This window comes from Rattus norvegicus, chromosome 11 (genome assembly GCF_021556685.1).
Source record: "Rattus norvegicus strain SHRSP/BbbUtx chromosome 11, alternate assembly SHRSP_T2T, whole genome shotgun sequence".
NCBI classification, from domain to species: Eukaryota; Metazoa; Chordata; class Mammalia; order Rodentia; family Muridae; genus Rattus; species Rattus norvegicus.
Window position 1 is genome coordinate 14,897,439 of NC_141544.1, and position 17,288 is coordinate 14,914,726.

The 17,288-nt window shown below is 36.9% G+C and overlaps 1 protein-coding gene across 3 annotated transcripts in view; it reads right to left on the reverse strand.

The window, feature by feature from the left end:
* Epha3 (Eph receptor A3) overlaps positions 1-17,288 on the reverse strand; it is a 335,491-nt gene that overhangs the window by 94,961 nt on the left and 223,242 nt on the right. For all 3 annotated transcript variants that reach the window (XM_087575967.1, XM_087575968.1, NM_031564.2), the window contains exon 5: positions 16,702-17,037. In XM_087575967.1, coding sequence (XP_087432093.1) covers positions 16,702-17,037 — 336 coding nt within the window. The remainder of the gene's footprint in view (positions 1-16,701; positions 17,038-17,288) is intronic.

Consider the following 17,288-nt stretch of genomic DNA (forward strand, 5'->3'; position numbering starts at 1 on the left):
GGTAAAAGCTGTGTGATAATTATTACCATATTCACTCAACCAGCCTAACAATGTGTGGCATGTAGGAGCACTCAGCATTTACAGGGACTTAGGTGAATACTTATAATAAGGACGATGGGGATGTCATGTAGAAAGAAGGGGAATGAAAGGTCACCTAGGAAGCCATCTCCAAGGCACTGTCTGAGCTTCAGTGCCAGTCTGTCAGCTTCCTCTGGGACAAATGGAGCAAGCAATGGTGGGTAATAACCTAGTGGCAAGGGAGTGGAAGGTTTCTAAAGGCAACAGCTTTCAAACAGTATAATGGAAAATGCCCTGGCTGATTAAAACTCATTTCCAAGTGCTGGCCACCTTGGCTAGATTAGCAATCAGTCAGAGCTGGCCTTTCAGGAAGTGAGAATGACATGCCAGCTGTTTTTGAGCAATTGTTAAGTTGGAGAGCAACCAATGACATGGGCTTCAAACAGCTCAAGACTAGCAAGACAGCAATAGATACTGTTAATTATCTCTTCCTAGCTCAAAGGCAACAAAGCTTGGCAAAATAGCAGTAAGAAATGCAGTTAAGGGGTATCTTTTGGGTATATGCCCAAGAGAGGTATAGCTGGATCCTCAGGCAGTTCAATGTCCAATTTTCTGAGGAACCTACAGACTGATTTCCAGAATGGTTGTACCAGTCTGCAATCCCACCAACAATGGAGGAGTGTTCCTCTTTCTCCACATCCTCGCCAGCATTGTCTTCAACAGAGGAATGGATACAGAAAGTGTGGTACATCTACACAATGGAATATTATTCACCTATCAAAAACAATGCCTTTATGAAATTCATAGGCAAATGGTTGGAACTGGAAAATATCATCCTGAGTGAGGTAACCCAATCACAGAAAAACACACATGGTATGCACTCATTGATAAGTGTCTATTAGCCCAAATACTTGAATTATCCTAGATGCCTAGAACACATGAAACTCAAGACGGATGATCAAAATGTGAATGCTTCACTCCTTTAAAAGGGGAACAAGAATACCCTTGGCAGGGAGTAGGGAGGCAAAGATTAAAACAGAAACAGAAGGAACACCCATTCAGAGCCTACCCCACATGTGGCCCATACATATACAGCCACCCAATTTGACAAGATGGATGAAGCAAAGAAGTGCAGGCCGACAGGAGCCGGATGTAGATCTCTCCTGAGAGACACAGCCAGAATACAGCAAATACAGAGGCGAATGCCAGCAGCAAACCACTGAACTGAGAACAGGACCCCCATTGAAGGAATCAGAGAAAGAACTGGAAGAGCTTGAAGGGGCTCGAGACCCCATATGTACAACAATGCCAAGCAACCAGAGCTTCCAGGGACTAAGCCACTACCTAAAGATTATACATGGACTGACCCTGGACTCTGACCTCATAGGTAGCATTGAATATCCTAGTAAGATCACCAGTGGAAGGGGAAGCCCTGGGTCCTGCTAAGACTGAACCCCCAGTGAACGTGATTGTTGGGGGGAGGGTGGCAATGGGGGGAGGATGGGGAGGGGAACACCCATAAAGAAGAGGAGGGGGAGGGGTTAGGGGGATGTTGGCCCGGAAACCGGGAAAGGGAATAACACTCGAAATGTAAATAAATACTCAAGTTAATTAAAAAAAAGCCTAAAAAAAAGAAAGAAATGCAGTTAAATTATTGTTCTTTCCTGTCTCAGACATCCTGAGTTCTAAGTCCTCTTAACTGACATGCAAAATACTGGAATTTTAGGCATGAGCCATGTCACCTAGCTTCAGAGTGTGTTTTTCAATTTTTTTGTCAATACCAAAATCCCGAATAGGCAAGTATATGCCCTGTCTCACCCTAAATACAGACCAAGCATGAACACAATTTCAGAGAAATGTTTCACAAGCTACAAAGGATAACCAAAATGAGGAAGGATACATACTTGAATATCAGTTAATGTGTTGTGTAAACTATATTACAATGGTTTCCAACCTTTTCTTTTTTAACTCTATGACAAGTTTGGGAAGAAACCAAACCTAAATAAATGCTAAAATCCTTTATAATTAATTAGATTCAGGAAATATTAGTAATAAAAGTCATTATTTTAATTTGTATAAAACAGTAAGATAATTGTCATATTCTTGATACCAACATAATATCAGTTTACATAAAACTCAATGTGCATGACCTCTGGCCAAGAAGTGCACTGAAGTTCAACTTGAAATGAGTGCAACATGTAAACCTCATTACTGTCCGCATCTCATGATTGGAAAAGAAATCTTTTTCTTGAGAACATTCCAAAAGCTTTCTGACCAGATTTGTCTGCAGTGTTTCCTCCTCTATAGGGGGCTCCTTGGTATTTTCAGAAACTCTCTTAATCTGTAGTGTTGGTTGAAAATCAGTACATACCGGTATGCTGAGAGACTCTTAAGAATTATTTTATGAACTTTGAATCTAAGACTCTCTAAGCTGAGGGTCTCCATCATTATTGCTACTCAAAAACAATTGGCGAGGACTTGTATGCTAGTGGCGTTATTTACTGGACATAAGCATGTCTCTTGAACATAGGAAATTATGGTGTTCAGAAGGATATCCTAGCATGTCTGACACTGCTCTTGTCAACAGGCCATGTGAAAAAGAAGGTGACCTTCTACTATCTGACATTGTTCACACAGTGATGTTATCTAGGATATTGCTACCATGAAGTGTTCTCACTCTTTGATATAATTTCTCACTAGTTATGGGTTTAATTTAAAAGTATTTAATATTTCAAAGAGATCAGCCAGATGAATTCCAGAAATTCCTCATATTTTTGGATAGTATTATATGAAAGAATGTTTTTTGTTTTTTAATGGGCCAGCTAATACCTCCCACCAAAATTCAAGGAAAGTGTTCTAAATGAAACAGCAAGAGCAACAGGAAGAGAATTCCAGCACAGTTATGTGGCTGGTGCTTACAATTCAAAGACTATTGTCTGCTTTAGCCCTTTATAATATTTTTCTTAAACACGTGGAGTAGCAATTCGTGTAACAAAGAGATAATATATGAGACCACTGACATGGGAACAGTGATACTTTCATACGGCAAGTTTAATAACTAACGAGCCTTGACAGTTGGTGATACACTACTATTGCTGTCAGGATAAAAGTGTTGTCCAAATGAAGAAAGAATCTAAGATAACAGATTTTGGGCAAAGGAAAGCATATATGATAATATTGATGGGGCTTGTCTAGTTGTCTGGAATCCAAAGGAAGAAAAAAAATCAGGTAAAACAGAAATCAGAATTCTGACTTTAATCTGCCAACTTTGATGTGGCAGTGTTCAATGAACCAGGTTTTCTGCTTGCCAGCCCACACAGTGGACTTTGACCTTTTCAGAACCAAAACAGCATACACCAATTTGTTAAAATTTTTCTCTATCCCTTCTTTCCTCTTACAAAGATTCTATATGTCTCCCTTCGTAGACATATAGCCAGACACACACTGTCTCTGTAAAAGAGTTAACATATATTAATGTAACTCAAAAAGTGCTTCGCAAAACAACTCATAAAACTAAAGCTATATTTGAAATAAAAGTATCTCTACCATTTTATACAGGGTGAGCTGTGTTTTCAAGGGGTATTTTCTTGAACACCATTATTATCCACCTTTGAAATATTATCAGTTTGTTGGCATGAATGCCATTAGAGTAAATTTTTAGGACAAAACTATGAATAAAATATAGACCAGACTAATCTCTTAGTTTGAGTTAAATATTACTCTGATCTATGAGATCATTCCTCTTAGCTGTGTAGGAATGTGAAGCTTTGACCTTTGGATATATGTTTGGTTCTGTTAATGGAACTGGGTTCTCTTCTTTGCAGGACAAAGACTCGGGACTCCAGCATTTCTGGCCTCTCTTCCCAGGTAAGATGTGATCTGGGACTTTTCACCAACACTCAATCACATGTGGTAAGCACCTTCTTCCTCGTCTCACCTCCCAACATTTTCCCTCACACATGTTCACGGGCACGCATTCATGGGAATGCATTTACGTTCCATCTCCTCTCTGTCCTGCTTATTGCTGCGGTCGTATGAAGGTTCTTCTGGTTGTAGTGTTTGTTACGGGAAAAAGTCAAGGCCAATCAAGCTGTGCAGGTGACGACAATGAGTATGGGAGGATCCATAAAGAAATACAGTCAGGAAACACAGCTGCCTGGCACCAACTGCAGGAGCTGGCCAGGGCAGCTGCTGCCTCAGCACAGAGGTGGGGCAGAGCTCATTCCAAGAGAAGCAGTTGTTAATGCAGAAATAACTCCCAGGCTAATCTTATATCTAAGTCAACAAATATTTGGAGAACAAAAGGAACATGGCAGGGTTTCTTCCAGAATCAAAGACACATGAAATGAATTTTCTTCCTTCAATGGTTCATTCTATAAGACAGGAGATAGTTTCATCTTGGAAAATATGTAGGCATACACTAGATAGCTACCAGGCACTTACGATTGGAAAACAAAACAGGGATCACACCCTTGCTTTTCATTTTTTAAGGAAAAAGAGTGGTCACTAATCAACAGTGAAAACTCAACTTCCTTAAAGTTTCATTTGTTAAATGGTAAAACACTAGCTTCTTTTAATTATACCTTGGAATTTGGAGGGGGTATTGTAAAACTCTCATTTTAAATAGTTCAAAAATCTGTTATTTTCTCAGTTTTGAAACAAAAATACTCATCACAATTTCATTTTCCCACAACAGTATCATTATCATTTATGTTAGAATAAATCATTCTTATTAGAAAGTTGTCAAAAAGTGGAAATTATTAAGCTTTGTTCAAAGGCCAGTTCTCGTTTGGTTCCTACACTGGTGTTTTTATGAAATTCAAGTTATCACCTCACCAGGCTAAGGGACTAGCAGGAAATGGGCAGAGGAAAGAGTAACACAGGTCTGTGTAGGTGAGCACTCAGAAAGTGCACATCTTAGCTCCAGGAGTCCTGGGAGGGAGACTGTCATTAAGGCAAAGTGACCTTTCAGTATTCCCTAGACTAAACTGTGAAACATTTTTGAAAAGCATAAAATCTTTATTTATGGTAGGAATGTTTGAAATTCAAAAGATAAATGCCATTCGGAATGCATGCATGTTCTAAGCATCTCATATGTAATGAGACACAGCTGTAATAACAGCCACTGAACCAGGGGCCCCTCTATATCATGTCATTAGTTGACTTGTTATAAGCTGATCTTCAAGCCCTTTTTATAAAGGCCACTAGGGTAAAAAGGAAATATATCACACACTGAACATCTGTGGTTCTTTTACGAAGGACTACTCATATCAGTTTTCAAACTGTAGCCAAGGCAACATATAACACTCAGAAACATAGTTCTTAACGAGAAGAAGAGGAACTCAACAATTTTTATGTCCAAAGATTGAAGAAGATAAGGTCTGGGCTCTGCCTTGGGATTCAGAAGTAGTACGATTTCGATTTTCGTTTCAGTGTATCCTCATAAGTTTCTGGCCTATGTGTTCTCTACAAATATTTTTTTGTGTGTGAAATGTTTTTCAGAAAAAAATAATGCTAAGGACTGAAACTATTGCTCTAGAGAGTTTCTGTATTGAGAGATTGCACGTAATCCCCGTGTTTATCAGTGATTCTCATGTTGCTTCATTTTTTTTACATATATCTACCTGGTTGTATAAAAATGTGTTTTCTCTTATTTTCAGTGATCAGATGACAGATAATGCTGATCTCATTCAATAAGATTACTGACAATGGAAGTAAGTAGTAGAAGAAAGTAAGGAAGTATTTTACTATGAAGAATATTACATTCCATACCAGAAAAAAGCTTGTCCTATAAGCTGGTATAAAAACAGACAAATTAACTAATAACATTGATGATTGACTGATTACAGGGTACATGAAGAGCTACAAACATACTCTGAAAAAAATATGAAGCCTCAGGGGAAATAGATCTCATCTTTACTGACACTTAACAAGTCCCCTCCAATCCAGAATATTTTACAATGCAAAAGGAACTAATGCACAAATTGGAAGTGTATCTTTTTCCTTTTCATAGAGGTCTTTGGAGTTTATCTATAATCTATGTACCTATGTAGCCTACCTATTTACTATCCATCCATCTATCTATCTATCCATCTATCTATCTATCTATCCATCTATCCATTTGTCTATCTACCTGTTTATAATCTTCCACTTTGAGGGGACATGGTCTTGTTTCATGCTAGGGATTTGAGTTTGGGGTAATGTTTCTAATTCAAGATATAAGTGTTCTCTCTCTGTCTCCCTCTCTCTCTCTCTCTCTCTCTCTCTCTCTCTCTCTCTCTCTCTCTCTGTGTGTGTGTGTGTGTGTGTGTGTGTGTGGTTGGTGGTGTTTGTATTAGAATCGTGTAGAATGAGGAGGCTTTAACCATCATGCCTAAGTAACAGAGAAAAAGGATAATGCTATTGGATAGAGTTAGCCACTATTTGTGAACTTAAGATAAATTACTAGTTGTCTTCATTCGGCTGCAGGTGATACTTGGAGACTCTTGGCAGCTGGCCTGACAGACTTTTCCTGGCCAAAACAATCAATTTCATGCAGGGTTTTTAGAACTTTTCAAATCCCCTTGATGGAGAGCTCCTTGAATATAGACACCACATCTTAATCATGATCTTGTCCATAATGCATGAGGCTCATAATAAGTATTCTGTCAATGCTCAGGAAACACATAAAATAGAAACTAATTGAGCTGCCAAATAAAACCAGGAATTGGCTAAGCATTGTTGTGGTCCTTGAGAGTCAATCTGTTGTTAAATATTCCACATGATAACTGAAAATAAAACTACTGAGCATTGATCAATCAACATGTAACTGGCACTGGATGAAATATAATTTCATGCATTTGTCCTTCCCATTTCAAATACCTACCATAACCTGAACATGAACAGAACATGTAAGATCGTTAAGAGTAAAACTAGACTGCTCAGTCAGTGGCTAATATGTCTCATGTATACCCATAAAGATCTGAGCTCAGTTCTTCAGTAACCATTTAATATCCATGTGAGTTGCCTTGCACCTGTAACTATAGCACTAGGGGAAACAGATATATAGGTCCAGGGGGGACAGGATGGTCACTAGACAGTCTGTCTAGACAAGGAGGTGAACTTCAGATTGAGGTGGCAAACTATAGAGAAAGATAGACAAAATCAACCTCATATACAAAGAGCATGCTTGAACATATATATGTGTACACATGAGGGTATATATGCACACAAACACACACACACAATTAATCTAGTTTAAATTTGTCAAGTGAGAAGCTCTATTTTCTCATCTCTCTTAGACTTCATTAACTTACAGGAGAATTTTATACTAGAATTCTATATTCTCAATTCATCATGCATTTTCACAAATAATCACATTAGCATATATAAAAACATATATATTAGCTATCAACCCTAGTTTTAGCTGTTTTACATTAAGATTTTAATTAAAATATCATGCATATACAATATTCAGAGTTGATAAAATCGGTGAGAGATATCCACAAAAGTTTTATTCTACCATATAAATCCATACCAAGGAATGTACTCTATTCTAGCACATAGCCCTTAACATTGGCAAACCATCTCATTGGTCAACTGTAAAAATTTTCTAAAATCATTTTTAAGAGAAGGGAAATTAAACAAGACTAATTAAAGGAAGCAAAAATAGAATTGTCATCTGAAAATAGCCATAGAATGTTATATCTCTAGAGAATCCACACTGAATTACTTTACAAAGATAAAAATGAAAAATACCTGACCCAGTGCACATAAAAACAATATGAATCAAACAAAAAAAACCTTATGATATATCATTTTTCCCTCACATTGTCTAATGTAGGCTAACTTATATTTGAGAGAAATTTAAATTGTCTCACTTTAGCTACACACTAAACTTCTTAAAAGGAACTTCAAAAATAATAAGAACCTGTAAGGACCATATCCAATAGATAGCCATGACCCCTGGTTGAGGGATGGGGCCTCCCACCCACCTCTAAAATATTAATTCAGTATTCCTCCTGTCAAAAGGAAATGCAGGGACAAAAGTGGAGCAGAGTTTGAAGGAAAGGCTATCTAGAGACTGCCCCACCTAGGGATCCATCCCATCTGCCGATACCAAACCTAGACAGTACTGCTTATGTCAAGAAGAGCTTGCTGACAAGAGCCTGGTATAGCTGTCACTTGAGAGTTTTTGCCAGAGCCTGACCAATACAGATGCAGATGCTTGAAGCTAAATGTTGGACAGAGTGTGGCGACCCCAATGGAGGAGTTAGGGCAAGGACTGAAAGGACCTGAAAGGGCTTGTAACCCATAGGAAGTACACAATATCAATCAACTACATCCCCTAAAGCTCCCCAGGGACTAAACTTCCAACCACAGAGTACACATGGGGGCACCCATGGCTCTAGCTGGATAGGTAGCAGAGGACTGCAGAATCTGGCATCAATGGGAAGGGAGCCCTTTGGTCCTTTGGAGGATCTATGATCCAGAATAAAGGGATGCTAGGCACTGAGGCTGGAGTGGGTGAGCAGGTGTGGGGGCATCCTCATAGAGGAAGGGGATGGGGTTAAGGGGTTTGTAGAGCAGAAACCGGGAAGGGGGACAGCATTTGAAATGTAAATAAATAAAATAACCAATAAAAAATAAGGACAACTAATGATTTAAAGTAAAAGATGGACCTTCTGTAAGTTCAGAATTTTCCTTTCTTAGATTACTTAGATCTGTGGCAAAAGATTATTCAGATTCATGAGCCATCATGAACATTTGGACATTCTTTTGTCTTCTCAATTTTCCCCAGTATCTTTTTCCTTTTCCTTCCTCAACCTCTAAAGATGTGTGCAGCTTTATGATCCAGTGTTTGATGTAATGTTATCATTTTTAGTCCTCTGCTCTTATGTTGGTTTTGGCGGAAATCTCACAAATGTAGAACCAATCTAATCATCTTTCTATAAATTTTTTCTATTATGTAAAGTCAAAGATACCTCGCAAAGCAAGAAAGTTGATGTAAAAGCATGCATACATGTTTGGGGAATACAAGGAACAAGCTAGATGAGATAGTGTCTTGGCTGTTGTCTCATATTACACATGTGAACTATGAATTTGAAAATGTTGACATCTGAACCCTAAAGTTTAGTATTTAAATTCCTATATTTTATTATTTATTTATTTCATATCTATACTTTTGTGATTTTAAAAACAGAGGCCCATTCACCACTAATTCAGCAATAATATTTTCATTATGTCAGAGTTAGTGCACAAAATCAAACATAACTTTTTTTTAGGAATACATGTTCTCTGTCATAATAGTCTTTCTGACAGTCTATGTGCAACAATTGTCACTGACATCTATTTGTAAATGAAAACATTCTAGATTAACCCAAAAGCTTCCTTACACTTATTTTAAAACAAAATTTGGGATGGAATAGACAGATTTAAATTTGAATATGCAAAACATACCTTCCTATTACATGAAGTGCCAGGATTTATAGCTGGTTTTTAGATTTATCCTTCTTCCCTTCTGCTATTTTCTTCTAATTACATCTGTTTAAGTGAGACTGTGGATCATCGCCCCACCAGTGTAGGACATCGCTTGCATAAACTTTGTTCCCTAAAATACACATTTCTCAATTTTTAACATAGAGTGACATTATTGTCTATGCTTAAATGTACAGTGATATTACTAAGGCACAGCATATTTAAACATGCCACCTCTGGTATGGTTTGAGACAAAAATGTAAAAAAAAATTACTTGTAATAAAAATTTTGCAGTCTTGGTAGCATTCAGTTATGAAGTAGTTAGCACCCAAAGGCCATAATTTCCTCTTCTAGGAAGATCATTATTATTTTCTACCCTGGAAATATACTTAAGCAGAAGCCTTAGTAAAGAGTGCCCACATATCACCAGGCACATGTATGGTCCGCATTTATAGTAGGAAGCATTAGAGATGAATACCTCAAATACTATTTAATTTAGCAAGCTCCCATATGCTACCCCTGCTCATAGTCTACATGGTCATGTCTTTAAATTTAAATAATATTTTAATAATTCTCACAACTAAATATTTGTGAATTTATTTTTATTTAGCTTGTATATTTCTTGTATCTATGAAAGATTTCTGCATTCCAGTGGATGTTAGCTGAAAGACATCATTCATGTAATAATTGATATGAATGGTTCTGGTACAATGGGATACATTACTGCATGAAGAAAATCTCAACTTTCTTAGTTATCTAACCCAATTTAAACGGAAGAGCAGAACTACACAAGTCAAATGCACTCTGAAATTTGTACCATGAGAGACTTAAACATAGCATTTAAGTTGTTAGGACTTCTTTTATCTCTTTCTTCTATTTCCTATCTTTCTTCATTTCAGTCTTACAAAGAAAAACAGGGTAGCATGCCTTGTGATATAGTAGAGCATGAATATGTTGGTAAGATAATTTCATTACATGTCAGCTTTCTGGTTCACTTTATGGACTATGAAATGATTTTTTCTATAGAGTATTCTATTGTCTAACAGAATGCCCTCAAGTGTAACTGAACAGTAAACACAGTTCTGTAAGTACTGCAACGATGTAGAGCGCTCAGTTCCCAGAAGACTGGGCTAAGAACTTTTACCATATTCATTTTGGAATTTTGCTTCTTTTGAAATAAGAAGGCCTGTCTAGCTGTTTTTGACAGGAAGTGTTTTTCTGTCATGATTATGTCTGAGGCCATAACCCAAGCGAAAAAATGTTAGATAAATAGAATGCAAACAAACGAATGAGAGACAGAGCAGTAAGTTTAGCCACTATTTTTCTAGTAGGTATATTTTAAAATTATAGAATGTTTATTAATATTTAGTAACTCTTTGATTCTTTGTATAATAACAAATGATGCTATTTCATTCAGTGAAATGGCAGGTTGCAAAACTCTGTGACAGAAAGATCCCAAAGTCACCTACATGATGTCCCATAATTGATAAAAATTTAAGTATCAGTTAAAATAAATTCAAGTAAAGTCATTTTCAACACATTTGCCACAAAACCTGTTCAAACATTAAAATTCATTAGTAGCAAAGTTATGATAGTCCTGGGATAACAAAATTAAACAAGAAAGAAGAAATTGTCTTTGGGTTTTTAGTTTTATTCTTTTATCTGGTAGTGAGTTCTGACTAGGAGGGAAAAGACTATTTCATGTTATTCCAAAAAAGGCTTTTGCTTTCATTATTAAATTAAATGGATGGAAGAAGTCGCTTTATGGAAGCTGGTAGTGGCATTGCTTTCAATACGTGAAGCCATCTTTAAGGTGCTATCCCTTTGTAGATAACTTAATGGTGCATCAGCAGAAAACATAAATAAACATGTTATTCTTCTCTCTGCTTTACATGTACATTATAAAATGAAAGCTATGAAATGTCTATAGTTGCACCAATCATTTAGAATTCATAAATAAAAATTAACCTCTTTTATGTTCATCTGTGATTTGAATTTATAGTTATGTTTACTCACTCATCAGTACTTTTACTTGTTTTGTTGTAGCTTTTGGTACAGGAATAGAACTCACTATAAACAGGAACTCACTGAGCTATATCCATGGGTGGGTATATAGTGGATAAAACCCTATTATAGATAAAATATGAAAATACAGTCAACCTTTTTTAATGCCCCAGGAATACTAGTAGTACAGTTGACCAAATTGATGGCTGTGGTTGAGAATATAATTAATGTCTTGGTCATATTGAAGTCCCAAGCATACCATTCAAAAAATTTGTCTTGAAAATGAGGAGTAAAATAGCAATTACATATAATTTATTTTCCTAAGTAATGAAAGACAGGAAAAAACAGAGGAAATCTGTGTTGAAAACTCATTTGTAAAAAATCTAGTCAAATGAGAATGGTCATGATTTATACTATTATCTCACTTTTTAACATTTATTACATATGGGCAAAGATCATGTTTACACAAATTCTATATATTCTATATAGACATTCATACTTGCAATGCTTAATTAAAGAAATAAACTAAAGATCAATTTATTCCAGGCAAATGATAAGCTTGGATATGTAGTTATAGGTGAAGAAGAGTTAAAGTAAAATCAGAAAAAAATAGTAAAGTGTGCCTCCAAGGAACATCAAAACATATAAATCTACAAAATAATCCTAGCACCCTATGCTCAAATAGTATTGCAGAAGACGTGGTAGAAAAATTGTAGGAACCAGGAGGGTTGGGGAGTTTTCTTTGAGATTGTATCTTCTTGTAATATCAAGAGTTACACCTATCAGGATTCACTATGCCTGCTCAAACAAGAGCCGAACAAGAACAAGAATAGGAATACCTGAGTGGGGGAAAGCTCAGGACCCTTAACTGGACACAAAGGCTTACTGCTGATTAAGAAACGCTGAGAGGTTCCAGTTGGTTATCCAATAGTCAATGTTCATTACTGAAAATAAATATACAAGTAGCAGAATGCAGTCTTAGCGGGTTGAATTTATATATTTAGAAATATGCTTGTGTGTGTGTGTGTGTGTGTGTGTGTGTGTGTGTGTAGAGAGAGAGAGACAGAGAGAGACAAAGAGAGACACACACACAGAGACAGAGAGAGAATATATTTTAAGTATATATATACATATACTTAAATATATATTTTTAAATATATATATTTAAAGAATAAGAGGCAAAGAGGCAGAAAGGCAGGAAGGGCTGGATCACACCCTGGAAACAATATGTTCCAAACATAACAGGACTGACATACTCATGGACCCACAACGTGGCACCTTTCACAGGGCCTTCACATGTGGAAGTCAGATGGGGTCCCAGTGTTGAGAAGAGGAATTGGACAGGGGCTGCCATCAACTAAAAACTTGGAATTTAAAAGTTAACCTAAATGTAGAATGAGACCATAAAGAAAAATTCGTAAAAGCAACAGCAAACTCATGTTATTCTACTTGCAGATTACCATGACTCACGTTGTCCTTGAGTTATTTATCTAAGAAAAAGAAAACTTGAGACACACAAACCAAAAGCATAACAAAACCAATAAAGAAAACAGAAGAACTCAGGTTAAAAGATTTCTTAGAAGGAGATTCAATATTTAACACAATATTAATTTAGAGTGAATAGGATTTAGTGAGTCCAGGTGCTACTACTTTAGATTACATTGGCCTCATGTTCTCTCTCATTTCTGGCTCCTAGCTCCAATCTTCAGATGTGAGAAGATCCTGGAGAAACGTCAGAAAGGAGAAAGAACAGGAAATAGAATGGTCCCACAGGAGAGAGCGAGCTAGAAAGAGAGTGGATAGCAGGATACTGGTTACATAAAAGATGGCAGGGGGAAGTGGTGATGGAGAGGAAGGACAATTACAGGAAAAGAGGAAAGGAGGTGGGAGAAATGACATTAAATTTGTTACAAAAAATTAAGAGGAGTCATTTTATTAACCTAAGTTAGATAGTATGTTTCTGTGTGCATAAACACATGCAGTATGAAGCTCCAATTGGTTATCCAGTAACGATTAACCATCCCTGAAATCATATCCATATAACTAACAGCAAGTGTACTGGGAGAACTGTATTAATATTTTATGCATGTATATAGGTTTATGTAACATAAGAAAGAAAAGAGATGAGACCATGAGTTGAAAGGGAGGTGGGGAGGGGTGCCACTGGAGGAGTCAGGGGTAGGAAAGAGAAGTGGAAAAGGATATGGTTATATTTAAGATCAAATAATGAAGAATGAGGCACCTAACTTAAAGATAGCATGAAAAAGGATGTGGGAGTGTTTTGAATGAGAAAAGGGAAGGGAGCAAAGTAATTATGTTAAAATCTCATTAACAGAATATTTTAAAAAATGTTTTAACTTCAAATATCATTTTAAATAATAAGCAATTAAATAAACAAACAAAAAGAAGTAGGGTGAAAGTCATCGGAGAATGATGGCATAAGGGATGAGATCCAGTCTTGGAATGTTGGAGGTGATGAGGGCGTTTTTTTGGTGCCGAATATTTTTAGAATCACTTGGAACTACACAGTACTGACCAGGGTTACTGCAGTTGGTCATGACAGATATCTCTCTCTATCCAGCTCACTGTCCCACTTCATGGCAAATGACACTGAGCGGAAGGCTAAGTAGGATGTGGAAGTAGAGTTGAGTGGGGAGGAAAAGAGTTGGAAGGCACGATGGCATGCTGGGAGTGTGTCTGCATCTTTTCCAGCAGTAGCCTGTGAATAGACAAAGAACTCAAACTTTTATAAATTCTCCGACTGACTCACTTCTAATCTAAATTTGTTATCTGCTATAAGATGTTTAGAGCCATGGATCTATCAGTGGAGACCAGGACTAAACAGCTGGATGCTCCAGCAGCAGAACATGCATTTCTAGCACTAATCGCTACTTGAGGTAGTAAAGCGAAAGGTGGGAATATTTCAGGCTGTAAGTTTAAGGTGTTTGTTTTGCAATCTGTAATTCTTGCTCTACATGTTTAATGGATTCAAAGTTTATTTTGGACCCATGTTTGTTTATTTATTTGTTTATTAATTTGTTTTTAATCTTACTGACTTTGTGAAAGTACTGAGAGCTGAGAAGTAATATCAGAATTTACCATGTTATCCTCTATGATTTAAAAGGTGCCATATCAGGTGGTTATCATGAAGCTTTTACAATGTTATCACGAGAAGGATCAGTAAACTCAATCTTAAACTAAATTAAAAGGGATACGTTCACTTTTGTCCTTTATAGCCAAGGTAGAGAGAACAGAAGGAGGTAAAGCTCAACCACATCCTTCCAAAGGTAGGCAGGGGGATTATTTTTAGAAGGCTACCAGTCTATTAACCTCCACAGGATTAAGGATAAAGTGAAACAAAGAGATGTTCTCAATAGCGACAGTACTGCTTACATACAAGTATATGCGTACATACAAGTTAAGTATATGCTTAACCCTGGCAATTGGAAATAGAATGAAGATCTCTTTACTCATGGCATACAAAATGGTATAAACATCATGAAAAGTATCTATCATTTCTATTATACACTGCAAATCTATGATTGCTCTTTAAAGGGACGAGAATGGATTTAGGGAGAGTCACAGCTGAAGTCTGTTGGGCCTCTGCCTTATGCTGTGATTTGTAACTGGCAGTGGGGGTAGCCAGCACTATCTCATCTACTTTGCAAGGTCTTAGCCTTCTCCTGGATGCCCTTCTACTTCTCCTCACTCATTGTGTGAATTCAGAGCTATTAATTTTCTGATTAATGTATAGCCAGAAAGTCAGAGAGGAATGATAAAATAGGACATAAGGAGCATTTGCTTGTTTTCAAATATTTTTGTTTGATTTAGGAGATTATTAGAGAACAGACTGATGTTCCTGCCTAAAGGAATAGTCAATTTGAGTAAATCATTTGCCACATATTTAAAGCTATAGTCTTTCCCCATTCACTGGATAGGAGAAAACAGTCATGTAATATATGACATGAATATTATTCATGTTTTTATATACAGTTAAATAAAAGTTAGTTATTAAAATAAATTTGATTAGCTGTAAATACTAGATACCATTAATTGCAGTAAAGTAAAAGCCAGCATTAGTGGGATGGGGATTGAGGAAAATGAGGGACAAAGCAAGTTTACTAAAAAAGATTAAAGTGACAGCTGATAAAGTCATTGAAAAGTCACACATTTCCCACCCATGATGTTCATACATCACTATGAAAAAAACATTAAAGATAAGTTTTCATCAAGATGAAAGATTAAAAGCAAAGTTAAGAAAAAGCAAAAACTGGGACCAAGAATTAGAAAGGTACATGTTTGAGTACATACTCAGAAAGAAGTAATATTTAATTGTCCTGTCAGGGATACCTCAAGGGAGTGGGTGGCTAGACAGCAAAAGTGAGGTATATCTTTTAGATAAATGAACTCTGGGAAGAGGTGCCCCTGCGATATGGACCTTAGGAATAATTTAGCACATTTGAGGACTAATCTTTTTGGCTGTATTCCTAGTCTAACATACCAAATTATAACTGTTAATATTTGAGCTTTTTGGTATGAATATTACCATCCAGCGTAGTCATACTGGAGACAATTTGTACAGTTTTAGTTAGGGATGATATTCATTAACTATAGTGAAAAAAACTTTGTTCAGACAGGCAGGAAAGATGTTACAGTTTTGCTTTTATTGCTTTGGTAAAATACTCCAAAAGTAAGGTTAAGAGAATCACATGTGACAGGAGTGTTTTGAAGCCACTCATGTGACGCTCATGGTCAAAAGAGGAAAAAACGAACACACGCTCACTTGCTAGCGTGTTTGTATTTAGTTAAATTTCCCTCCTCTTCAAGAAAAAGAAAGACAACCTCTGACACTTGGGGAATTCTTTATAGTATTAAATAAATAATTATATGTGAATCCAATTTAACCAATATAAAAATATACATAGTTTTCTACTGTCTATGTAACCTTTGTAAACATCAAATATCTGCTAGTTTCTTCAAGTTTAAGCGTGTGCCAAGGAGCTCCTTGCTGCCACAGAATCCCAACTAAATAACTGTAGATTTGAAGTAGCTTTGAAATCACCTAGCAACTATGGTCTATTCTGATCCAGAGAATTAAACTGAATTAGTCAAGTACCACAATTATCTAAACAAGAGACTAGAGAAGAATATCCTTCTTTTGTCTGTCCACACAAGGCTTGGTTGGTCATGACAGCTGAAGTCCAGCCACCAACGTGTACTCACCAGCCTGATTAGTTGTGATGCTGACGGCGGCAAACTGTCTCGGTGGCGAGCTCAGCTCTGACACTCCATTAATGGCATCAATCTCAAAGGTGTAGTTAGTATGTGCCAGGAGGTCTGTCACTGTCACCGTGGTGTTGGTGAGTCCAAGCTGACGAGGGAGGAAGCGGACGTTGGGGCTGCATGGCTCGCACTGCCTGACATTCCACCCACATTTTTTACATATGATGTTGAAGGTAATATCCTTCCGGCCTCCTGTGTCCAGGGGCCAGCTCCAGTCCAGGATAACCGAGGTCTCATTTATGTTAGAGATAACATTTCTTGGTGCGGATGGAGGTCCTGCAAAGTAGTTCCAAAAAGATTAATGAGCATCACTTCTGGTTTCTACTACAAAGGAAATGGAAAAATTATAAACGAATCGGAGAGGTAAAAAAACATCCTCTCTTTATTATCTACTCTAATTCATCCTCAGAGGATCCGTAAGATTATAGGCACACGGATTCAAGATGAGCAACCCCCACTATGAACTGGGAGTTTCTATCCATGATTAAGGATCTATTCACCAAGTCCAACAAAGAAATTTACTATAA